Genomic DNA, 26,549 nt, shown 5'->3' on the forward strand with positions numbered 1-26,549 from the left:
GTTGGAGAAGATACACACACACACACACACACACACACAGTGGAATGTTACTGAGAGGGTATTATGCCAAGGAATAAGTCAGAGGGGAAAAAAACCAGATGATTTCATTTATACATGAAATATAAAAAATAAAAAACAGACTCTTAAATACACAGCACCAACCTGTGGTTGCCAGTGGGAGGTATTTGGGGGACGGGCCCAATAGATAAAGGGGATTAAGAGGTATAAACTCCCAGTTATAAAATGAGTAAATGGTGGAGATGAAAAGTACAGCATAGGGAATATAGTCCATAATACTCTAATAACGCTGTACGGTGACAGGTGGTGACTACGCTTACTGTGGCAAGCAATGAGTGACGTATGGAATTGCTGAATCAATGTGTCGTACGCCTGTAACACTGTGTGTTAATTATACGTCAATAGAAATACAAAGGAGGAGGTTCTATGAAGCTGTATCTCACATGTAGATGTTTTATGACATTTTATGAAATGATAATGCACTACGGTTATATAAAATGTTGAAGGGGACACGGGAACTATGCACTGTGTTTGTAACTTCTTGTGAGTCTAAAATTATTTGTAAATAAAAAAACAAAGAAGAAATGTTGGGCAGCCACAGCTGTTAGAGCCTGAGCCGGATGCGTGGCAGGGGCGCAGGGTCCGCAACTGACCTGCCATCTAAGATTTCCCGATGCTTCACGCAAGTCTCTAGCATTTAATCAGTATAAACCGTTGTCTTGGTTATCTATAGAACTTGCTTTTGTCTTTTATATTATTGGATGGGAAACTATAGTTATTTTTAAATATTTGAGTCATTAAGAGTAAAGTAGGTTTTCTTAACTACATATTTTTATACTCTGGGGCATGTGACATATAAAGAAACATATAAAGGTTAAGACTACAGTTACCTATATTCTGCCGCCCGGAGCCATTACTGACATTTTGTCACATATGCTTCCAGACTCTTTCTTCATATACTTTACTTTTTAATTGCAAGTATAAGTTTATGAATCTAATTTCAATAAAAGAAATGGGTTTTATGGCAAACATATTGAAACATGGCTTTCCCAGAAATGTGAAGGCTTAACGTTATCAAATAAGGAGAATGGAAAAGTTTTCTATAGTTATTCATCTTTTATCTTTAGGAAAAGATTACTCCTATCTCTACCTTATTCCTTTATAATATATTCTTTACAGTATTTTTCATATAACAAAGGAATGTACTTAATAAATGGTTCAATGAGTGAAGAATCTCATTCTCAAATGAGCAATCTAGTTTCTTTTTTTTTAGTTTTTAGGAGTATTCTCTAGATTCTTTTGGCATAGCCTATTCTAAAAATAAGTAATTCTTCTGAAAGCAAAACAAATTTTAAAGTTCCACCTAATATGATTTACTATAAACTTTTCTCTGGTCATCGGAAGACAGAAAACATGTGGATAGAATATATACACTTTATGATTATCGCCAATGTCACCATCATATTCTATTAAATTTCTTTTTGTATGTTTTCCCTTAGTTACCTTAATATGCTTTCTTAATTTCTTTATGCCTTCTGTTTTCAAAAATTTTAATGTCTGTTTCAGAAAGTTCCCTACCATTCTGCCAAAACCATTACAGAAAGAAGCATATATTCCCCTAATATCCTCAAAAGCTTTTAGCAAACTGATGAATTATTTAAGTTTTAGGTTTACATTCAGGCTAAGTAGCTAGCTTACTTCATACTGTATTCGGTAATTTACTCACTGTTAATTGAGCATGTATATTGGGTGCGTGAGAAAAAGGGAAGCAAGGAAACAACCCCATATCCCCAAGCTGCTTAGAGGCTGGACAGGAAACAGACATTATCCAAAGAATCACACAAATGTCTAATCACACCTCAGACAGGTCTTATGAAAGAGAGACTCATGGTGCTGTACTTGTTGGGAGGGGTGGGGATGGACTTAGATGAGAAAGTTGAGGAATGCTTCCCTGAGAAATTGAGAACCAATCTACAGGTCTCCCGAACTCTAGTTAACCGTTCCTGGCAGACAGTGTGATGCGCGGTAGGCGGTTAAGTGGGAAAGATAGTCCCGCCAGGGGGAACTGAATTTCTATGCATTAAAAATAATCACTGGGGCGTCTGGGTGGCTCAGTCGGTTAAGCATCCGACTCTTGATCTCAGCTCAGGTCTTGATCTCAGGGTCATGAGTTCAAGCCTCATGCTGCGTGTGAAGCCTACTTAAGAAAAAAAAAAAAAATCACTGAGTCACTAAACGTTAAACCCCTTTTTGATGAGTAAACTGAGAGAAGTTAAATGATTTGCCCAAAACTCATACAGCGAGTTAATGAAGTTAAGGGCCTGTACTCAGATGTCTTCATTCCTCATCTAATATTTTGTCTACTCTGCAAAGTTGCTTCCCCCTCTAACTCTGTTTCTTAATGCTTTGCTTTTTTGCATCAAGGGAAGTGTGCCAGGAATGATGCACTGAGTCAGCTGTCAGCTAGCAGCGGCAAAAATAGTAATTTAATCATCAGAAAGTTAAGTGAACCATTCTAACTAGATTGCTTTTGTCGGTCAGCAATAATGCGAAGTCACTTTTCTTACCTTCAGCAAGAACACACAGAGGATAAATCGGCATCCACAGTGTCTGACTGAGCCAGGTCAAGACGGCATAGGAGATCCCTACGACTGATAACATGCTGTAAGTGTACCTGAAAGACGACAAAAGCTCAGAAACATCAATCCTGCTGATGTCTGGGAAAGAACAAGAGAAGAAAATACCTTACACTGTAATTAAATACAGAGATACAACTGGAAAGTTTAAACTCCTATCATTTAAGCAGAAGAGATAAAAATAAATAAGGGAAAGGGAACTGTGTCAGTCTGGCTTCTCTCCGGGGGTGGATCATGGATAATTATGGAGGTGACCAAAGAAAAATGGAACCCTTATCCCTCAGCAAATTACAAGTTTCCCTGATTGGTGACTTCAGTTTCACTCAGAAGGTAAGCCCATTTAATGCAGCATACAGCTAGGTTTCTAAAGACACATACTTGCAAATATTTAGGGAATGAATTTAAAATGCAAGTGTGACTTCCAAGTCCTTCTCTGGCTTCCCTCTGCTTGTGTGGTTGTGCGATCCTGTTGCGTGATCAATGAAAGAACTGGCTTAGAGGACTGTTTTGTGTGCAGTCGGTGGTTTGAAAGCTGCCCTCATGATGTAACAGATGAAGTAGTCTACATCCTTCTGATTCTCTGACTGGAGGTCCTGCTAAAGCACAGAGTGCTGGGCCGTATGCCCAGCGTCTCATTCCGTGGGTCTGAGGTAGAGCCAGAGAATTTGTACTATAAACTAGTTCCAGGGGATGCTGATGCCACACTCGTTTGGGGACTATACTTTGAGAACTACTGGGATAGGCGGTCCATGATATGGCAAAACAAAATCTGGAACTCTGAAAACAGGAATGGACAAAACTAAACCTTTCTCCCATTCCAGAACCCCAATTCCATTCCTCAGAGGCAATGACCAATGCCAGTTTTTTATATATCCTCTCGAATCTTTTTTGCATTTGCTTATCTGTGTATATAAATACTATATATCAACAGTCCAAGCCCTCGCTAAACATGGCATGTTATCAAACTTGATTTGTACCAATCTCAGTGAAAAATGGAATCTATTTTTTATTACTAGAGTGTATAGATAAGCATCTTATATATTTAAAGCCATTTTTGATGAAGTCCAATGTATCTTTTTTTCTTTGGTGGCTTCTGTTTTTGGTGTCTAAGAATCCACTGCCAAATCCAAAAAAAAACAGATTTACCCCCATGTGTTCTTCTCAGTTTTATAGTTTTAGCTCTTACATTTAGGTTTTTGATCCATTTTAATTTTTGTATATGGTGTGAGGTTAAGGGTCCACACATCTTGTTGTCCCAGCACCATTTGCTGAAAAGACTATCCCCCCCCCATTTAATGGTCTTGGTACCCTTGTCAAAAATCAATTGACTATAAATGTGAGAGCTTATCCCCGAACTACCAATTCTATTCTATGATATATCCTTATGCCAGTACCACATTCTTGATTATTATAGCTTTGTAGTGAGTTTTGAAATTGAGAAGTGTGAGTCTTCCAACTATGTTCTTCTTCAAGACTGCTTGGGCTAGTCTAAGTTCCTTGAATTTCCGTATGAGTTTTGAGATCAGCTTTGCGATTTCCACAAAGCAGCCAGCTCAGATTCAAATAAGGATCGCAATTAATATGCAGATCAATTTGGAGAGTGTTGTAGTCTTAACAGGATTAAGTTTTCAACCCATAAACATGGATTACCTATTTAGAAATTCTTAAATTTCTCCCAGTATTTTATAGTTTTCAATGTAGAAGTTCTGCACATCTTCTGTTAAATGTATTCCGAAGTACTTCATTTTTTTGATGCTATTATGAATAAAATTTTTTCCTTAATTTTATTTTAGGATAGGTCATTCCAAGTGTATAGAACACAACTGATTTTTGTATATTGGTTTTGTATTCTACAACCTTTCTTTACCAGTTTGCTAGTTCTAGTATTTTTAGTGAATTCCTTATGATTTTTTTATGTACAAAATCATATAACCTACCAACAGAGACTGTACTCCTTCCTAACAGGATTGCTTTTTACAGCATTTTCTTGTCTAACCGCCATGACGAGAACTTCCGGTACAATGTTGAACAGAAGTGGCAAGAGTGTACATCCTTGTTTCATTCCTCATCTTAGGAGGAAAGCATCAGTCTTTCAACATTAACAATCATCTGGATGTGGATTTTTTATAGACGCCTTTATCAGGTTAAGGAAATTTCTAGTCCTTGCATTTATTTAAGATTTTATTTATTTGAGAGAGAGATTACACACGCACACAAGCAGGGCAGAGGCAGAGGGCAAAGCTGACTCCCTGCTGAGCAGGGAGCCTGATGTGGGGCTTGATCCCAGGACCCCGGGATCATGACCTGAGCCGAAGACAGACGTTTAACCGACTGAGCCACCCAGGTGCCCCTCTAGTCCTTGCATTAAAAAAAAAAAAAAAAAAGTCATTTTAGGGTAAACTTGGGAAGATAATTCCACCCCAACTTTACAGAGGAGAACTGAGTTTCAAAAAGGCTAGGTGCTCAGGAATTGCACTTCTAAGTCAGCAGAAATGAAAGCCTATGTGCATACAAAAGCTTCCACATGAATGTTCACAGCAGTATTCCTCATAACCAAAAAGTTATGTCCGTCAACTGAAAAAGGAATAAAATACTCGAAAACATTATGCTAAGTGAAGGAAATCAGTCACCAAAGGCCACATCTTGTATGGTTTGATTTATATGAAATGTCCAGAATAGGCAAATTCATAGAGACAATATGTTAGTGGTTGCCAGGGGCTGAGAGGAGAAAATGGGGATTTTACTGCTAAGGGAGCTTGGGGTTTCTTTAGAGTGCAATGAAAATGTCCTCAAATTAGTAATGATAGTTATACATCTTTAAATACACTAAAAACCACAAATTTTCTATTTTAAAAAGGTGAATGTTGGAGGCACCTGGGTGGCTCAGTCAGTGTGGAGCCTGCTTAAGATTCTCTCCCTTTCCCTCTACCCCTCCCCACCCCCACTCTTGCTCTAATCAATTAATTAAATTAAAAAAATAAAAGGGTGAATGTTAAAGTACATGAATTATCTCAATTCTGTTACTTGTTTTTGAAGGTTCAGTGGTATGTCCAAGATTATATAGCAAGTAGTGGAGGTGGGATTCATCCTAAGGTCTTCTACGTTAAAAAGCCCTTCCATGACATCATGAGACTACTCAATGTTAAAATCATTTTGTTGTCTAACGGGTTTAACTGACTTTTAAGGGACTGAATCAACACTGAAAGAGTCAGGCGTACCAGAGAACAACATGTCAGAAAGTCACAGTCCCAGATGGGGCTCCTTGTCTCATGAACAGAAAGTCACAGGCTACAAAAGTCCATGAAATTCACCCCAATTCTACAACATTATCAGTTAAAAATGAGGAATAACTTACTAAATTATATATACAAAGAATTAGTCATTTTACGTTCAACAAAACATTTCATTCTAACTCAGTTTAGGGCTCAACCCATTATTTAGAAATACTTTAATTCAGCTGAGTTACAATATAATAAATGAAGAATTTACATAACCTCAGCTAAAATGCTAGTGCTCTTTCGTTACTTATCCACATCCAGCTCTTTCAAGTGGAAGGGGTGGGTCTCGCTTGTGAAAGCAAAGCAGTTAGGACACCTCCCAAGATGAGCCTCTGAGCAAAGGGGACTGTTTACCCCACTGCTGGTATAGAAAAGACTAGACCCACCTCTTAGCAAAGTTTTAGAAATAGAAGGAAACTGAAGATGATCTACAGCAAAGGTTCTTAACCCGAGGTTCAAGGGTTCCCAGGGAATCCACAAAATAACCTCAGTACGTCATTTGAACCCACTGGAATTATATACAAAATGTATCACGGAGATAAAAAGTACAGCATAGGGAATATAGTCAAAAATACTGTAATAATGTTGTATGGTGCCAGACGGAGACCGCACTTATCATGGTCAGCACTGATTACCGTACAGAACTACCCAATCGGGCACCTGGGTGGCTCAGTAGGTTAAGCATCTGCCTTTGGCTCAGGTCCTGGGATCGAGCCCCGCGTCGGGCTCCCTGCTCAGTGGGGAGCCTGCTTCTCCCTCTCCCTCTGTTGCTCCCCCTGCTTGTGCTTGCTCTGTCAAATAAATAAAATCTTTAAAAAAGACCTGTCCAATCAGTATGTTGTACACCTACAAACTAATATGACATTGTAAGTTAATTATACATCAATAAAAAGAACACAAAATAAACATATGCAGAGGTTCGTTTTCCCCAGAGCGATGAGGCCATATACTTAAAATATTCTGGAATTCACAGAAACCAACTTTGTAAATCCTGACTACGACGTAACAGAAGTCTTGCTTTGCTTGTTAGAGTAACGTGTACCAGAGCAATTTCAAGGAATGCCTTTCATTAGCAAGCAGCTGTGAGGTTTATCCCAAATTGGTGCTATGCCAAGTCTTCTGCTGGAAACGTGAAGGCCCTGATTTGCTCTTGTAATTCCGCGGGAGGTTTGCATTACCTCCACTATGCCCATTATGGAAAGCGCTCAGAATGCATTTCCATATCAAGACAAAATAACTTGGAAAGGGGTTGTTTTTCTCTCTCAGTCAGAGTAACCAAATGTAGGCAGCTATTACTGGTTTCGTTGTAGAAAAGCACCTTGGCTGTAAGCGAGGATTTTGCCTCCTTACCTAACCATATCCAACAGATTCCAAAAGATGAATAAAACACACACCACGTGCTTCTCTTGGACTTCTTCTTGACTGGTGATCACCACAAAGAGGATGACTATTCTCTCTGTGAGCTAACAAAGAAACAGTAAAGTCAAGAATTAGGATCATCTGTTAAGCATGTAGGTAATTTTCTAATTTTAAAAACCAGAGTTCCTCTTCAAAGTGTGCTTTAACTGGAAATAGGTATGCTAAACTAGTAACGTGAGCTCTCAGGGAGTAGGGCTGTAGGTCAATTTCACTTCCTCCTTGGTGTTTTTTGTGTCCTCCAAATTATATATAATGAATGAAAAGAAAACAAGACATATTTTATCTGATCAGGGAATTTTCCCTCCTGCGGTATATGCGCCCATGTTTTTCCCACTCTGGCAAGCTTTTGTGGAATGTCCACCACGTATTAGATGCCAAGGTTATACATATAGTGAAAGCACGGTCCTTGCTCCGGAGGGTAGCAGTGGTAGGAGAATGTGGCGGTAGAATTCCAACGCAGTGTGAATACTGCGGTCATTTAAAGTGCTCTGAATGGGAACACAGGGGAGGGACATCCCTGCCTGGGGAAAGGATGCAGAGAGACTTATGAAGACGGGCAACACCTCAGCTGGATCTGGGAGAAGAAGCAGGAGTTTGTCAGGTAGACTGAATAGGAAACAGGACGTCCTAGGTCAGGGGAGCAGGCAAAGCAAAGAGGCAGAGGTGTGAAAATGCAGGTGTATTTAGGGAGTAAGGAGAACCCCTGGAGGCCGGAGTTGGGGGAAAGTGCAGAAAAGGGAATAAATAGGAGATAAAATTGAAAACGTGGCAGGGGCTGGGTTGGCCACGAAATTTCGATTTCATCTAACAGGGAAACTATTGCAGCTCTTTTTTTTTTAGGGGGTGAATGGAGAGGGGAAGAGAAGTAATATAATCCTAACCTTTATAAGCCAGCGGAAAATGAAAGGAATTCAACATACACATTTTTTTTTCCAAGTCAGTAAGCATTTGCAAATCATGGAGAATTCACACACTTACAGCTTAGCTCCAATTACTGACCTCAAAAAATAAGTTCTTCTTTCCCAATCTAAATATAATGTGCCTTCTTATATTGTATTAATGCCCCCTGTACAGTCTGCATTTTTTTTTAAACAAAACATTCTACTTTGCTCTCAGTGGTCAAAGGAAAATGTACTTGAGATTGAGGGAGCGTATTAGTGATAAAAGGGGAGGACTGCTTTATATGTTTCAGTAGTTGTCTTTATTTTTCAGGCAGATCAAGGAGAAAAGAATGGAACAATTGGTGACTTAGAATCATAGGCTGTTCATCCTGGAAAATCACCTAGTGCAGAGAAATCCAAGATTTGCCAACACTGGGCCACATGATCAGATATGCACGTGCCCAAGCTGTCGGCACGCACGACCGCAGCAGTGAATCAGATATGATTCAAACCTTAGTCAACCTATTGAAGCCATTTACATAGCTGTACTGACTTGTCCATCTTTCTTTAAAATGCCCCAGTTTCTTGATTTAATTATATTTACATAATGAAGTATACTTAACTGCAATTATTACCAAATGATCCAAGCTTGCGGTCAATGACACCTGGCAGCCTTCAGATAAAAGATCTTAGCAGCAAATAAGTACTTAGGAACCTCCTAATCTTATGTTTGGTCAGTGCCTAATTAGGAAAATCATCTAATTTTTGATAAATCTCAAGATACACATACATGAGTGCATACATACAGTGCACATTTCTAATTATATGGCTGACTACAGAAAGCAAAACCCGAAATAACGCTTGATAAGATGGATCTCGAGGGTCCACTCTAGATTAGCCCAATCTTACCTTTTTACAAATAAAAAACTGGGGAACCAGAGAAGTGACTTGCCCTAGTGGCAGACCTGGAAACATACAGCCCACATTCTGTGGTTTGCAGAGTTATAAGCTAACCATGATGCCAGACTGCCCCTTCACTGATGAGTACAGAAAGGCAAATCTCCTAAAACAAAAATGGTGCTGCACAGAATTCACCCTGTTGAATATCATCACTTGAGGGGAGCCTGGGTGGCGCAGTCGGTTAAGCATCTGCCTTCAGCTCAGGTCGTGGTCCCAGGGTCCTGGGATCGAGTCCCACATCAGGCTCCCTGCTCAGCAGGAAGTCTCCTTCTCCCTCTGCCCCTCCCTCCTCTTGTGCACATCTCTCTCAAATAAATAAAAATTCTAAAAAACAACAAAACAAAGTGAACGTGACTTGCCTACAAATCTGGAGTAAAATCTAGACAATGTGATTCTTAATCCCTTGTTCTGAAACACTAATACATTTTCCCCTTTGTTACTTTATGGGCTACTCTCATGCCTAATATCCAGGTTATAGTCTACCCTTTCAAAAAGCCTCTCTTCAAAAGTTAACCTTAAAATAAGAACCCTCCTTGATATTCTAAATCAACATAAAAACACTTCTGGAAAACAGACTTTTTCAATCTGTTGCTTTTTTATGTATAACAATTTGACCAGTTATCTGGAGCTTTACACTTGTGAGAACTTAGCACTTGGTCATTTTAAATAAATCCTAAGAGAACATGACTAATTGCTAATGGCTTTTTAGTGTTTAGTGTGGCTCAAACTAGGTAGAATAAAAGTACAATAAAAAACCCTATAACTTAGGCCAAATTAAACATTGTCTTAATGTGGTCTACTCAGAAGTATGGTAACTATAAAACAGAAATACTTTGCATTTTTATGTTCTATTTGGGAATCCTAAATTCTAAGTTAAGCAGTGACTAAAACTAAGTTGTTATTTAATAAATGGCAGCTGGCACTTCAGTTATCAATTATATAGTTACAAACTATTCCCTCTATGGAGAGAATTTCTAGAATTAAGTAGTAGAAAAAGAAATGAAGAGAACAATCACATTTACAATTGCACAAAAGACCCAAAAAAAACCCCAAAATACCCAGAAATAAATTTAACCAAGGAGATGAAAGACCTGTACTCCAGAAACTATAAAACTCTGATAAAAGAAATTGAAGATGACATGTAAATGGAAAGCTATTCCACGCTTATGGGTTAGAAGAACCAATATTGTTAAAATGTCCACACCAGGGGCTCCTGGGTGGCATAGCGGTTAAGCGTTTGCCTTCGGCTCAGGGCGTGATCCTGGTGTTCTGGGATCGAGCCCCACATCAGGCTCCTCTGCTATGAGCCTGCTTCTTCCTCTCCCACTTCCCCTGCTTGTGTTCCCTCTCTCGCTGGCTGTCTCTATCTCTGTCAAATAAATAAATAAATAATCTTAAAAAAAAAAAAAATGTCCACACCACCCAAAGCAATCTACAGATGTAATGCAATCCCTATCAAAATGCCAACAACATCTTTCACAGAACTAGAATAAAGAATCCTAAAATTTGTGTGGAACCACAAGACTTCAAATAGACAAAGCCATCTTGAGAAAGAAGAACAAAGCTGGAGCTGCTACAATCCCAGATTGTAAGATACATGACAAAGCTGTATTAATCAAAAGACAAAGCCGTATTAATCAAAACAGTATGGTATTGGCACAGAAACAGACACATAAATCAAGGGAACAGGATAGGGAGCCCAGAAATAAATGCATGCTCATATGGTCAATTAATCTACAACAAAGGGGGCAAGAATACACAAAGGGGGCAAGAATACACAATGGGGAAAAGACGGTCTCTTCAACAAATGGTGCTGGGAAAATGAGACAGCTACATTCAAAAGAATGAAACTGGACCGCTTTCTTACACCACACACAAAAATAAACTCAAAATGGGTCAAAGACCTAAACATGAGACCTGAAACCATAAAAATCCTAGAAGACAGCACAGGCAGTAATTTCTTTGACATCAGCCATGGAACCACTTTTCCCGACAGGTCTCCTCAGGCAAGAGAAAACAAACGTGAAAGGAAACTACCGAGACTACACCAAAACAAAGAACTGTTGTGCAGGGAAGGAAACCATCAGCAAAAAGGCAACCTACTGAACGGGAGAAGATATTTGCAAATGACACATATCCTGTAAGGCGTTAGTACCCAAAATACATGAAGAACTTCTACAGCACCAAATACACCGAATGATCTCATTACGAATAGGCAGGGGACCTGAATAGACCTTTTTCCAAAGACATTCAGATGGCCGAAGACACATGAGACGATGCGCACATCACTCGGCATCAGGGAAACACAAATCAAAACCACAACGAGATACCGCCTCACATCAGTCAGGATGGCTAAAATCAGAAACACAGGACATAGGTATTAGTGAGGACATGGAGAAAAGGAACCTTCGTGCACTGCTGGTGAAAATGTCTGTGGTGCAGTCACTGTGGAAGACAGTAGGAGGTTCCTTAAAATTTAAAAATAGAATTACCATATGACCCAGTAATTCCACTACTAGATATTTACCCAAAAAAAACCAAAAACACTAATTTAAAAAGATATACACACCCTTATGTTTATTGCAGCATTACTTATAATAGCCAAGATAAGGAAGCAACCCAAGTGTCCATCCACAGAAAATGGCTAAAGAAGACGTATGTTATATATAATGGAATTTTTAAAATTATTTTATTTAAATTCAATTTAGTTAACATAATGTATTATGTTTCAGAGGCAGAGTTTAGTGATTCTTCAGTTGCACATAACACCCAATGCTCGTGCCATCACGTGCCCTCCTTAATCCCCACCATCCAGTTACCCCATTCCCCACCCACCTCCCCTCCAGCAACCCTCAGTTTGTTTCCTATAGTTAAAAGTCTCTTATGGTTTGCCTCCCTTTTTATAAATTTGGGTTTTTTTTAAATATTTTATTTATTTACTTGCGAGAGGGACAGCACAAGTGGAAGGAGAAGCAGAGGCAGAGGGAGAAGCAGACTCTCTGCTGAGTGGGAAGCCTGATGCAGGGCTTGATCCCAGGACTCCGAGATCATGACCTGAGCCAAAGTCAGCCGCTTAACGAACTGAGCCACCCGGGTGCCCCAACTCCCTCTCTGATTTTATCTTATTTTCCTTTCTTTCTCCATTGTTCATCTTCTTGTTTCTTGAATTCCACATATGACTGGAATATTACTCATAAGAAAATGAGATCTCGCCATCTGCAACAGCATGAATGGACCTAGAGGGTATAATGCTACGTGAAATGAGAAAGACAAATACTATAGGATTTCATTCATAAGTGGAATTTAAGAAACAAAACAAATGAACAAACAGAAAGGAGAAACAATAAAACAGACTCAAATACAGAGAACAAACTGATGGCTGCACAAGGGGATGTGGTGGGGGGCTGAGTGAAACAGATAAAGGATATTAAGAGCGCACTTACTGTGGTGAGCGCTGAGTAATGTATAGAATTGTTGAATCATACTGTACCCTGAACTACGACACTAAATGTTAATCATACTTCATTTTAAAAAGAAATAAATATTATTTTTAGCCTCAAAGACTATTATTTTACTAAAACAATAACCCAAACTATTTCAATCCTACCAACTTTTGTTAAGAACTTCAGAAACATCCTTAACATGTTCAAAACCACCAATTACAGAGCGCCTGGGTGGCTCCGTTGGTTAAGCGGCTGACTTCGGCTCAGGTCACAATCCCAGGGTCCTGGGATTGAGCCCCGCATTGGGCCCCCTGCTCAGTGGGGAGTCTGCTGCTCCCTCTTCTACTCCCCCTGCTCGTGTACTCTCTGTAATAAATAAATAAAAATCTAAAACAAAACAAAAAAACCCACCAATTACTTTCTTCTATAAGACATAAGCATTTACATATTTCTATTTAAATATTTTTTGTTTATTCATCATTCAGTAGATATTTATTGAGTGCACTGTTCTGGGTCCTGGGAGATGTAGCTATGAACAAGACCAAGTTCCAGCCCTCAGGGTATTTATATCCTCCTTGGTGAGATATACAGTAAGCAAATTTAGAATAGTTGAGAGTTCAAGACAAATAGCCTAAATCCAAATTTTTACTCCACCATTCACAATGTACGGGCCTTGGGTAATTTATTTAGCTTCTGTGCTAAGTAATTAGACTGCAGATAATAATTAGCATTAGCCTTATATAGTAAATTATAAAGGATAAGGTTATTATCGAAGACTTGAAGATTCAATGAGTTAATGGACATGAACGTAGAAAACTATTTGGCACATAAAAAGCCCTAAATAAATGTAAGTTATTACTAATAAAATAAACATAATTTAATGTAGTGATTAGTATATTCACAGGAAAATATATTTTTCTATATAGATCATTAAGACTATCAGTGAATAAAAAAGGTTAATCTCAGCATCTTTAAAATTATACTATAAATAGAGTTTTATAACAATCACACTGAAGAACTCCATGGATCAAATACAAAAAAAAAAAAGTAAAAAGGGAAAAATCTAAAATCTTACCTACAGAGTGAATTGTGTCATTCATTCCCAGGAGGCTTCAACACTGAGAACATGAGCTTGACACACACTCCAGGACAGTTTCATCTCTAACAATACAAACCTGTTCTCAACTCAAAACTGGAGAGAAAACCCATAGGACTACATGGAAAACCAGATTATTTCATCTAGCACTGCAAAGAGACACCTGCTTCACAGCTAAAAAGAAATCAGGGTGAAACTTGGCTGTTTCCCTAAAAGGGTTTATGTCAAGGCACCCTTGTCTTCATATTTGTTCTCAGAATCTACGACCGTGAAAAGTCTTTGGAGTGATTTTTGGCAAGCAGACCCCTGCCTGTCCTTCGCAGAAATAGGAGGTGATATTCGTAAATATAAAACAGTTTTTGCAATTTGGGTTCACAAATGTTAAGTTTCTGTGGGCACAGTAATCTGGGGGCAGTAATTCCTAGTGTTCTGAATTATAGATTTTTCAAGTTTTGTAAACTAACACACATGCAGCAGGTGTGTCTTGCAATGCGAAGGAAGAATGCAGAATTTAGCCATTTTAATTCAGTTATGTATGAAGTCTTTGAATTTCAAGCATTTCTCCAAAGGTGAAGAAGTAAATGGGATTACTCTGAGAGTTTCCTAAATGTGCATCGGTCTGATGCCCTGATCCAAAGGCTAGTTTTGTGGATGTTTTCCCCTCTCCTGGAGTCGAGACAACCTAGAGCTAGGTCAATAAAAACTTCTCTCGGGGCGCCTGGGTGGCTCAGTCGTTAAGCGGCTGCCTTCGGCTCAGGGCGTGATCCCGGTGTTCTGGGATCGAGCCCCACATCGGGCTCCTCCTCTAGGAGCCTGCTTCTTCCTCTCCCACTCCCCCTGCTTGTGTTCCCTCTCTCGCTGGCTGTCTCTCTCTGTCAAATAAATAAATAAAATCTTTTAAAAAAAATAAAATAAAATAAAAATAAAAACCTCTCTCAGGCTTCTGCACAAAGTTAGAACAAAGTCCTTCAAGATCAGTATTTCAGGGTTGGCAGTGTTTCCACACTATAAAAACCCAGTTGTTTTTAAAAATAGAAAATAAAATAGAAAATAAAAGCCAAGTTATTTTGATTACACCAACTGAAATAAATGAATTTCCCAGTTCAACTTTTTTTTTCTTACTAAGCTAAATATGTGAGCTCTTTTGGGAGGAAGAGGTTAGAGAGGAAAGATGCCTAGTTTTCACTTATATTATCATGTCTTATAATAGTTATGTGTTTGTTTTGGACCTAAATTACTTTCCCATTTTATAAATTAAAACATAAAAAGTTTACTGTATTTCTTTATATGATTTTAATTGATATGTAATTATTTCCAAAAAAGGATGTCTATAAGCAACTATTTATGTCACAGTTTTGCCTTTTTCCCCTAAAGTATATTTTTTAAAAAATACATTAAATTTATTATTGTTTATTGTATATTGTGTATTTTGAAAATACATTAAAATTTTTTATTGTCCTAAATTATTTTAGCCTTATTGTCAATTGTGTATAATTTCGGAAATTCATAATGGCTTTTCCCTGTCAAAGATGTGTGTATAAAACATCTAGAAACGCACGGAACAAAACACAGAAAACAGACCTCCTGGATACCTGCCACCACCATTTGATACACGGCTCAACCAGCTAAATCTTCCTGTAGCTTTTTGGAGTTGCTTATCTTGATATTTTGGAAGACCAGTTTCCAAAACAAGATTTCAGTCATGCCTTCGTCTCACAAAGGTCATGGCAAAACAACATCACAGATACGCGGATGTGTTTTTTGGCCCACGGAAAGCAGCTGGACGCCGTGCATTTTTCAAGATACTGTGCGCGACCAGCCAGGATTACCGAGTAGCTTAGCCACATTCTTAACTACAGTTTCCTCACTTAAAAATGGGGAAACAGGAAAACCAAGAATGGTTACACAACCTTAGAGTTTTGTTTGGTTTTTTTAAAACAGAGGCCTCAGAGTCATCTCATAATGAGGGAATTCTTCTGTCGGCAGAACTCAAAGGAAAGGGGGTAGAAAACGCAACTCTGAACATGACGATACGGGTTTCTGAAGCTCTTTCCAACACCAGGTCCTTCTGGAAAACTGTAGAAAAGATAGTAAATGAGTAACGCAAATAGAGGACAGATAAAATCGCAGAGAGATTTAAAAAAAAAAAAAAAAAAAAGGAAGCCAGACAATCACAACAAAAATAGTAACCCAGGGTGAAAATGGTGGCTGTCTTCCCTGATGTGGTGAATCCCTCTCTTGTTATCCATGCCAACAAAAAAGACTTAAAAATCACTCGAGCCCCATTAACAGCAGACACTGCAAACTCACTTTGAATAAAAAGATTCAATATATATATGTGCCATTATTAGTTTAAATTACCAAACCAGGATATAGTTTGATTACAGCGATCATAGTTCTAGAAACCATTACATTAATAGTGATTAAAACCACATTTAAATACTCTAGGACTTCTAGAACTCCAAGAAATCAGATTTCTAAGTTGTATAATAATTTCTATTACAGGATAAGCCTACATAATTTTGGAAATCATAAAAAAGGTGCATATCTTCTAGGCATCGTTAAGGTCTTCTATTTTCTTTCTTCCCAGTCTACCTGTCCTGTTTCTCACCTGCGTTTCTTACACTGTAACTAAAATAACACTACTCTTAGTTTTGAAAATGCTGTTATACTATGGAACTAATTATTAGCCAATTTAGCCTTAAAAAGTAAAAAGTCCAGGGGTGGAGGTGACTCGGTCAGTTAAGTGTCTGACTTCAGCTCAGGTGATGATCTCAGGGTCTTGGGATTAAGCAGCCCATTTGGGCTCCTCACTCAGCAGAGTCTGCTTGTCCCTCTGCCTCTTCCCACTCTAGTGTTTTTTCTCTCTCTCTCTCAAATAAATGAAAACCTTAAAAAAATTAAAGTCCAAAGAAGTATACCAAAAGAAAACATAACTTAGACTTTCAATGAATTTGGTCATACTCCAGGCAAAATAATTCCCTATGACAGCCTACAACTTTCATTCAACCTGGGTCGTTAATTCTGTCTCTAGAATGAGCGTGACAGGATGCTAGAACTGTAAGTGTTTTGGTTGTTACATGAAATACACATCAATAAATCTTGTTCCCCAAAAATATGCTTCTTCGGGGACAGATATGTACCCCTTTTTATAAGGAAATATACTTAAGGGAAGTCCATCTAGGTCTTGGCTAGCTGGCTACTCTGTTATTAGGAGTTCAGACTCTAAATATTACCCTGATTTTTATTTTACATTTGCTATTTCAAGACATAAAATGTCTTCACATCCTAATGAATACTATTTCTCTACTTTTATTTAATAAGTAAAATTTAAAATCTCCCATAAACTTCTAATGCTAAGTTCTTAATAGGCTCCTTAGGATTATATTCCTATTTCCATCTTTTAAACTTTCATGGTATTTTAAACAAATTTTATTACAAGAATCTGTGTCACGCTAGTCAACAAAAACTTAAGGCGTATGTTTACGTCCTAAACAATTTGCTAGATGCTAGCAGTACAATCAGATTCTGGCAGATTATTTTCACAATGCAACTTGTCAAACTTAGTCATTTCCATTTTCCCAATTTATTTTGCAAATAGTTAAAGTTATCCTCACAGAAACCCCTTTTTCTGTCGATTTTAAACACATGTTCATATAGTCACCTAACTTTTATCTCCCTCTTCATATGGAAAATACCACTTTTTTCTCTTGCCTTGCCAGCAATGATTTCCTATATTGAATCTCCACCCGTGAATTCCTCATCTTCCTTCAACCTGCCTTTGAAAAGGAATATGGTGGGCGTGCCCGGGTGGCTCAGTCAGTTAAGTGTCTGCCTTTGCCTCAGGTCATGGTCTCAGGGTCCTGGGATGGAGCCCTGGCTTGGGCTCTGCTCAGGGGGTAGTCTGCTCCTCCCTCTCCCCCTGCCCCTCTGCCTCCACCCTCACACTCATGCAGGCTCTCGCTCTTTTAAAACAAATCTTTAAAAAAAAAAAAAAAAAAGAAGAAAAGAAAAAAGGAACATGGTCCTCTAGGGCTAAAGACCTGGTACAGGAAACAAATAATAGCTAAAATAATAGCAATAGCTTCCAGATATTGTATTCTAACTAAGCACTAGGAACTTATCCCACCCATTTTTTCAGTTACTTCATGAGAGAAAATAAGTGTTATTTTCACATCACATGAGAAAATGAGGCTCAGAACAATTCCTATGTTTAAATTCATACAACTAGTTTCCACTCCTGAAACTAGTATTACACTATCTGTTAACTAACTGGAATTTCAATAAAAACTTGAAGTAAAAAAAAATAAATTCATACAATGAGTAAGAGCTAGAACTGGGATTTGAATCCAGGTCTGCAGGATTCCCAAGTCTATGATTAGATGCTATATTAGATAAACATGAATGATCTCTCCTTTCCATTTGTATTCAGTAAAAGTAGCAGAAAGAACAAGAAACGGCTGAGTATTCTATTCTTTGGATATGGGTGAAGGAAACTTTTTTTTTTTGGATCATTTACCGTTTTTTCCCCTTTTTTTAAAGATTTTATTTATTTATCTGACAGAGACAGAGAGAGAGGGAACACAAGCAAGGGGAATAGGAGAGGGAGAAGTAGGCTTCTCGCCAGGCAGGGAGCCCGATGCGGGGCTCAATCCCAGGACCCTGGGATCACGACCCAAGCCGAAGGCAGACGCCCAATGGCTGAGCCACCCAGGCACCCCCATTTACTTTTTTTTTTTTGAAGATTTTATTTATTTGAAAGAGAGAACGTGGAGGCGTTGGAGGGGAGAGGGAGAAGTAGGCTCCCCGCTGAGCAGAGCCCAATGCAGGGCTCGGTCCCAGGACCCTAGGATCACGCCCAGAGCCAAAAGCAGAAGCTTAACCTACTGAGCCACCCAGGTGTCCCTGGACCATTTACTCTTGGCCAGATATTTTGTGTGGTGTCTTTTCCCCAAAACAGCTCAATGACTGTGGATATGATCCCACAGTGATAGCTGGGGGAGCCAGGTGTCAAACCCAAGTCTGAATGACTCCAATCCTACACTGCCCAGGGCAGGGGCCCAGTCAGAGTGGGAACTGGCTGTGAAATCTGCCCCTTCAGAGAGGATCACTGCAGTGCTTCACAGCACATCATCGCCCTGTTTCCAACTGGCCAGTCTAACTCTTCAGTGTCTCGGAATGAGGCCATTTTTTCATAGAGTTCTTATTAGTGACTTGAGTTGCAAGTTTTCACAGGTTTGCTTTTCTTTTTTTAAGATTTTTATTTATTTATTTGACAGAGATAGAGACAGCCAGCAAGAGAGGGAACACAAGCAGGGGGAGTGGGAGAGGAAGAAGCAGGCTCATAGCGGAGGAGCCTGACGTGGGACTCGATCCCATAACGCCGGGATCACGCCCTGAGCCGAAGGCAGACGCTTAACCACTGTGCCACCCAGGCGCCCCACAGGTTTGCTTTTCAACTGCTAACTTTAAGTCAAGAGAGGATGAAACAGTACGAAGTATAAAACAGATTCTATAATACTGATAATGTGATTAAAACCTACCTGCAAAACCACGCTCATGGAAGAATTATTATCATTACAATGTCCATACTATCCAAAGCAGACTAGAGACTCAATGCACACCCTATAAAAATACCACAAGCATTTTCACAGAACTAGAACAAATAATCCTAAACTTTGTATGGAACCACGAAGACCTCGAATAGACAAAGTAGTCTTGAGAAAGAACCACACAGTGGAGGTATTACAATCCCAGATTCTGAGATACAGGACAAAGCTGAAGTAATCAAAACAGCATGGTACTGGCACAAAAACAGACACACAGATCAAAGGAACAGAACAGAGAGCCCAGAAATAAACCCATGATTATATGGCCAATTAATCTTCAACAAAGGAAGCAATATTATCCAATGGGGAAAAGACAGTCTCTCCTACAAGTGTTGAGAAAATGGGACAGCTACATGTGAAAGAAAGAAACTGGACCACTTTCTTACACCATACACAAAAACAAACTCGAAATGGATTAAAGACCTAAATGTGAGACCTACAACTGTTAAACTCCTAAAGAAAACATAGCCAGTAATCTCCTGGACATCAGCCTTAGCAACATACTTATACATATGTCTCCTCAGGCAAGAGAAACAAAAGCAAAACTAAACCATCGGGACTACACCAAAATAAAAAGCTTTTGCACAGTAAATGAAACTATCAACAAAACAAAAAGGCTACCTACTGAATGGGAGAACATATTTGAATGAGAAATATCTGATAAGGGGCTAATATCCAAATATATAGGAAGTACTTACACCAGAAAAACAAACAAACCAATTAAAAAATGGGCAGAAGAATTGAATAGACATGTTTTCAAAGAAAACCTACAGATGGCCTACAGGCATATTAGAAGACGCTCAACATCACTCATCATCAGGGAAATGCAAATCAAAACCACAATGAGATATCACCTCACACCTGGCAGTGTCTAGAATCAAAGAGACAAGAAACAACAAGTGTTGGTAAGGATGTGGAGAAAAGGCAACTGTTGGTGGGAATGTAAATTAATGTAGCCACTGGGGGAAACAGTATGGACTTTCCTTAACTATTTAAACATAAATACCATATAATCCAGTAACTCCACTACTGGATATTTATCCACAGAAAACAAAAACACTAATCGGAAAACATATGCACCCCTGTGATTATTGCCACATTATTTCTAATAGGCAAGTTACGGAAGCAACTCCAAGTGTCCATCCACAGGTGAATAAATAAAGATGTGGTGTGTGTGTGCACACACATGTACGTACGTACACACACACACACACACGAATACTACTCAGCCATGACAAGGAATGAGATCTTGCCATTTACAAAAACATGGATGGAGCTAGAGGGTATTATGCTAAGTGAAGTAAGTTAGAAAGAGAAAGACAAATATCATATAATTTGACTTATTTGTGATACCTAAACAACAAATGAACAACCAAAAAAATTAACAAATAAAACCTCCAATCAGACTCCTTAATCCAGGGAACTGACGGTTGCCCGACGTGGCTGAGGGGATGGGCAAAACAGAGAAAGGAGATTAAGAGGTACAAATGTCCAGCTATAAAATACGTCACAGGAATGAAAAGTACAGCATAAGGAATATAGTCAATAATACTGTGTGCGTGTGGTTTTTTTTTTTTTAAGATTTATTTTTTTATTTGAGAGAGAGAGGACACGCGCGCGTGCGCAAAAACGGAAGGGGGGAGAGGGAGAGAGAATCTGAAGCGGAGTCTGCGCTGAGCGTGGAGCCTGATGTCGGGTTCAATCTCATGACCCTACGATCACGACCTGAGCAGAAACCAAGAGTTGGCTGCTTAACCAGCTGTGCCATCCAGGAGCCCTCAATGATACTGTTCAAAAATGAAACGCAACGAAAGCCCACCTGCAGAAGCCTGGGAAGGAGACGGTTTGGGTCAATGCCGACACATATGTGCAGCAGCTCCAGCAGGGAGATGGACTGGCAAAGGCGCATCACGAGACCAATGGCGTAAAAAGTGTCAACCATGGAATCTGTGTCCAGGGGATTAAAAATAGATACAGTAAAAACTGGGTCACAATCCAAATCTATGCAGCACTTTGAAATAAAATTGTCACCATTTACTTCTTTTTTCATTGTACACGTGAGAAATTGCCTAACAGCTACTAAATTATTAAGAATACTATGCATCCAAAGAAAGCACTTCACATTATAGTACAACTTAGCTGCTCCTCCTCCAAAAAACGGAAACATTTGAAAAAGAAGGCCCGTGGCCAAAGCTATAGTATTTATGCTCTGTATATAATTCCCCAGATGTATCATAAAACAATTCCCACATAAAAGTAACCCGGCAGAATCTAGAACGTATCAACTGTAAACAGGTTGGAGATAAGCTTATTAAAGAAGCTGGCCTCTTTCATTGACAAGAAAATGACAAAGATGAGAAAAATATGATTTTAGAGAAGCTTTACGGCGAGGACATTCATAATGATGTCATATTTAATAACATCTCATGTGTGTCCTATACATACTTGGTTAGTGCTTTCCAGACCTTTGTTAGAACCTGGGCCTCTGGCGGGGCCTTTGGAGTCTGCGTTGCAGAGAGCCCATACTTACATTTGGAAAGACCTGAAATAGGAGAGAAAAACTACTCCTCTAAATAGGATAAATTTGTTGGTTTAAATTTTAAAATGAAATTCCGCCACATTAAGAAACGTCTAGGGAAGACCTGGCTGTCTTTACTGCCCATTCATTCACATGATAATTCACGGAGCACTTAAGGGTTTCCCTTCTCAACCGCTCTGAGGTGAACACTGTTGTCATCATCCCCATTTCACAGATGGTTCCTGAGGCGCAGTCCGCGCTCTCATCCACGGCCCCGCACCTGCTACAACAGAGCGTTATCACGGCTCTGTGATAGGGAAGGAAGCAGGTGTTACTCCTCAGGGGATCAGACTGTTACCAAGCTCCGTAATTTACACACGGACTCAGGAATTGTACTGAACTCCCACTTAGCTGTTTTCAGTCGGCTTTCCATATGAATGGTTGTGTTGCTTTAATAAGAGGCTTCGTTAATTATAACAGTAGGATAATAATTAAGAAATAAACACACTCCTGACTAAAGCAATTTTTCCCACTGGAAAGGCCAAGCAGGATAAGAAAGTTCGCTGCTTGTAACTCTTGGCGTGAATGACTTGTAATATGCCCACAAAGCCCCAGCTAACTTCCAAGGCCTAGAAGGGTTGATGTTTTTCCTATACACATGCAGGAAGTTTGCCCACCGCTCGTGTTTTCCTCTGCTTGAAGACTCCCAACATTCATAGTTGAAATTCAAGCCTTCGGTTGTATCTTTGGAGGTTGCTGAAGGCAGCAATTTAACTGCAGGTTTGCAGTAAGAAAAAGCAATCTAAGATAGTTATGGTACCTCAGAATTACATTAATTTCCTTACGATACAGAAGTCTGAATTGATGAGCACAGCAAGACTTTTCCTGGGTATTTCTTTGTGTTTGTTTCTAGCTGAAACCAGCAGTTGCTCAAACTGTCAAGTCACCCAACAGTTGTAAACTGCGACGACGCTTACCCATGTGGGGACGGAGCATGAGAAGAATATTGTTTCGACAGTTACTTAGTGATTCATTCCTTAAAAACTGAAATGCCAATTACAATCTTTACTTTTTAGAGAACTGGAGGAAACATGACTTTCACCATTCATACCAACTCCCATAGAGATGGGGAGTCATCTATAAGGTGAGTCACTTACTTAGGGACACATTACTTCTTAAGGGGACCAAACGGAACCCTGGGGACTATACAGTTTTTTCCTTCACTTATTAGTAGTCTCTAGTTATCTTCAGCCTGAGGAATAAAAAAACAAGGGAAGAATTTGGTGAATTCCTGAGTTCTCTGCACAAATGTGCTACTGGAATTTACAGATTTCCTCAAAACCCATCAAATCTGCTAAGGTCTGCTGCAGAACCAAAAAAGAAGAGACAGATGGCACCACCCCCGTGCCATGTCAGTGTTTTCAGGGCAAACTGCCTAGTCAGAGGGAAGTCAAGTCCCTCTCCCTCATCTCACCTGCCCCCTTCTCTAAAAAGGTTTTGCTTTTTGCAATGAGCGAGAAGTATGGTTACTGAAAAATATGGCTACTAAATTTTATAGCAGTGAAAGATATTAGGTGAAGTTCACAGAAGTTGAAAAATTAACATAAGCAGGACTAGGTAAAAACAAGTATTGAAAGTTAAAAATCCAAAACGGTTTCTGGAGTTTTACCTTCTCCAAATGAAAAGAACCGGACTGTCATATTGGTAAATATCCATGAGTGGCCACAGAACTGGATTAAGTAGTAGATGAAAAGATAGGTGTTCTTTCTATACCTATAAATACAGGAAAATACCATTAAGTACTTCCTTCATAATAATCTTTTTGGTATTACATACAAATCTTTTGGACCACCTAAGCAAGCAAGAGAAAACCATTCTATATCAGAGTCTTTTATTTGGTTACTCCTGTAATGCATATCAGATTTTGGAAGGACCCAAAGCACACATTATCTGCTAAAAGGAGTCTCCTGAGTTTGCTTAAAGCCAAGCATGGCTCTATTTCAAAATTCACTTTCAGATTTGAGGAAGTTCTAACCTTGTTCTCACGAAGGGCTAAAGTATAAGCATTGCAAAATTGGCTTTGAATATTTTAAAAAAAAAATGCTGAGGGTTTGACATGCTCAGTGTGTCCCTGCAGCTCAGTCTGCTAAGTGCAAACCCTGAGATCACTGGTTTATAGTCACAAGAGGGGAGCGGTGGTGGTGGCATTTCCAAATGGTGAATGATTCAGTACTTGGCCATACCTGACTTGTGAACACATTATATGATGGGGGACAGTACCTCGCCACTGCCTATTATATTTGCAAGGGCAGACTGTTTCCTTCACCAGACACACATTAGAAAGCAGTTTAGTGGCTCAGGCCAGAAAAGGGAAGTCAAGCTGGGTTTAAAACTGGGTTGCTGGGGAGATGACGAAGGGATGATTGACAGATACACAGTCTGAGGTAGTTAGGAAAAGCATGGTTTGAAATGTGCCCTGGGGGTTCAGAAGGGTGGTGGGAAGGACCCTGTCGGTACAGACGAGGATTTCTCCTAGTCGGAGATGTGAAACCTCGGAGAAACGAGGCAAATAAGGAGGAAGCAGGTACAGGGTAACTTGATGACAGGCACCCTACAGATAATGCGAACTACTAAGAGGGGTGGGCGGAAGAAGTCCTTCCTTAAACCTGCATCAGAATCACCTGGCGTGTTGGTTAAACATACACATCCCCAAGTCCACTGAACCGGGCTCTGGGGTCCACACCCCAATACCACTTAACTGGGCTCTGGAACCTACACATGCGACAGGTGTTTCTGCTGCAGGTAGATCTAAAACCCACCCCGCGACACCGGGTCCGTGAAAGTCGAGGAAAAGACTCCTCGTGGGCAGAGAGGGAAGGAAAGAGGGACTGGTAGAGGGCGCACAAAAGGAAGGGGTGGCAGCGTAGCCTGTCCTTCCCATTTCCTCGTCCGTAGATGGGGGAAATAACAAAGTCTTCCTCCTAGGGTTCTCGAGAGAACTGAAAACCAGCTAAAGCCTGTCGAGAGTTCAAGGGCGCGCGGGGTTCAAGGTTGCGCAGCGCCGTGCTGCGGGTGCCCGCCCAGCCGCCGGCGGGCGTTGGGGGGAGGAACCCCGCCCCTGGCGCCCCATCCCCCGCACCCCTCGCCTTCTGCCACCGGCCAGGCGCCCTACCTGGGCTGCAGCCAGGCGGGCAGCGCCATGGGTTTCGTGGGCCGCCGCCGCCGCCGGGCCCTCCAGCGCTGTCAGGGAAGGAGCACCCGCCGGGGAGCGCGGGAGGGGCGGCCCCGTGGACAAGCTCTGGCCCGGAAAGGCGGGGCCTCTCCACACTCAGCAATTTACAAACACACACACACACACACACACACACGAAACCAAAAACCACACACACACACACACACACACACACACACGAAACCAAACACCCCCCCCCCACACACACACACACACGAAACCAAAAACCTAAGGTCGTGCTTTGGGAACAAAGCCAAGTTCCTGAAGTTCCTGCCGGGGCGAGAGCGCGCTGCACCGCGAACGCGGGACCCGGGCGCTGCACGTGCGCGAGGCTGGGCTGGGCTGCAGCCCGGGGGTTCACGAAGCTCCTGCCAGGACTCCCTAATCTTTGCATTGACACTCCGTTGCAGCCGCGTGGAATTAATGGACCCTCCCCCTTAACCTCCAAAATCAGGCTTGCAGCCACGCCATCCCTAAAGATGCTCGGGCTCCAGGTGGGCGCCGGCCTCTCTTACTACCCTCACCTGTGAGAGCCGGTCAGCGAGGAGGCGTGTGGGCGCACCTTCCCTAACCCCTTCTTTTCAGCTATGGGTCCTGATTCCTTCAGGATCGGGCACCCTTGCCCTCTAATTGTCCCCTGGGTCTTCACAGATGCTTCCAAAACCTTTTATTCACGTTGTGTTTTTCTTCCTATCCTATGCGCACCCCCTCGGAAATCCTCCTCATCACTGAGACCTATGGCATTACTGTCTCTTTCTTGCTCAGAGAACCCACCTCCTACTTTGCTGCTTACATCCAGACCACCTTCCAGCTTCTCCACCCTCTAAGGGAAAAATCCCCAAATAAATTCAAAACAAACAAAAAGCCAAGAAAGCCTTTGCAAGTAAGTGGGTGGGCAACACCTGATTTTTGGAGCTGGAGGTAGTTATGCCCATTTTACCTACAGAAAAGTTGAGGCGTTTGAAAAAAATATTAAGTCACTTGCCACAGTTGGCACGACTGATGAAGTGAAGGGCAGTATTAGAACTCCAAGGTCGCAGTGTTTTCATCAGGCCAGAGGCTCCTCCCTCGCAGTCCATTCTGACCTCCCGCAGCAGAGTCCACCTCTCACGGCTACATTTCTCAGGGTTTTCACCCACCCCTGCCCCCTGCCCGAGCTTCATCCCTCCCCTGCATCCACCAGTCCCTCTCAGAATCCTTCCATGTATCATTGCCACTGCCACTTTTCGCACCCTCAACCTCTCCCTTCCCTGGGCCGGCACCACAGTGTAGGAACGTGTTCAGATCTCTTGTACCCGAGAATTAAACGTTTTATTCTTTCCACCTCTCTCTTGGTGAGCTCTCTCCCCCTCCTTTTCTCATAACTGTCTGTCTGATGCTTCTTTCATTTCTTAACATCGTCCTGTTTCATCACACCCTACACTTTGACTTTCCTTCTCAACGCCTCCCTGAAACCGCT

At 40.6% G+C, this 26,549-nt stretch overlaps 1 protein-coding gene across 2 annotated transcripts in view; it reads right to left on the reverse strand.

Annotated features, from left to right (window-relative positions):
- Window positions 1-25,298, reverse strand: part of HACD4 (3-hydroxyacyl-CoA dehydratase 4) — a 36,673-nt gene extending 11,375 nt beyond the window's left edge. The window contains exons 1-5 of one of the 2 annotated variants that reach the window (XM_026506451.4): window positions 25,031-25,298; window positions 23,528-23,631; window positions 21,160-21,287; window positions 7,283-7,395; window positions 2,586-2,692 (exon numbers count right to left, since the gene is read on the reverse strand). In XM_026506451.4, coding sequence (XP_026362236.2) covers window positions 2,586-2,692; window positions 7,283-7,395; window positions 21,160-21,287; window positions 23,528-23,631; window positions 25,031-25,059 — 481 coding nt within the window. In that variant the 5' untranslated portion in view covers window positions 25,060-25,298. The remainder of the gene's footprint in view (window positions 1-2,585; window positions 2,693-7,282; window positions 7,396-21,159; window positions 21,288-23,527; window positions 23,632-25,030) is intronic. The other variant, XM_048223370.2, reaches the window with a different exon arrangement.
- Between the last annotated feature and the right edge of the window lie 1,251 nt (window positions 25,299-26,549).

Source organism: Ursus arctos, unplaced genomic scaffold (assembly GCF_023065955.2).
Source record: "Ursus arctos isolate Adak ecotype North America unplaced genomic scaffold, UrsArc2.0 scaffold_18, whole genome shotgun sequence".
Taxonomy (NCBI): Eukaryota; Metazoa; Chordata; class Mammalia; order Carnivora; family Ursidae; genus Ursus; species Ursus arctos.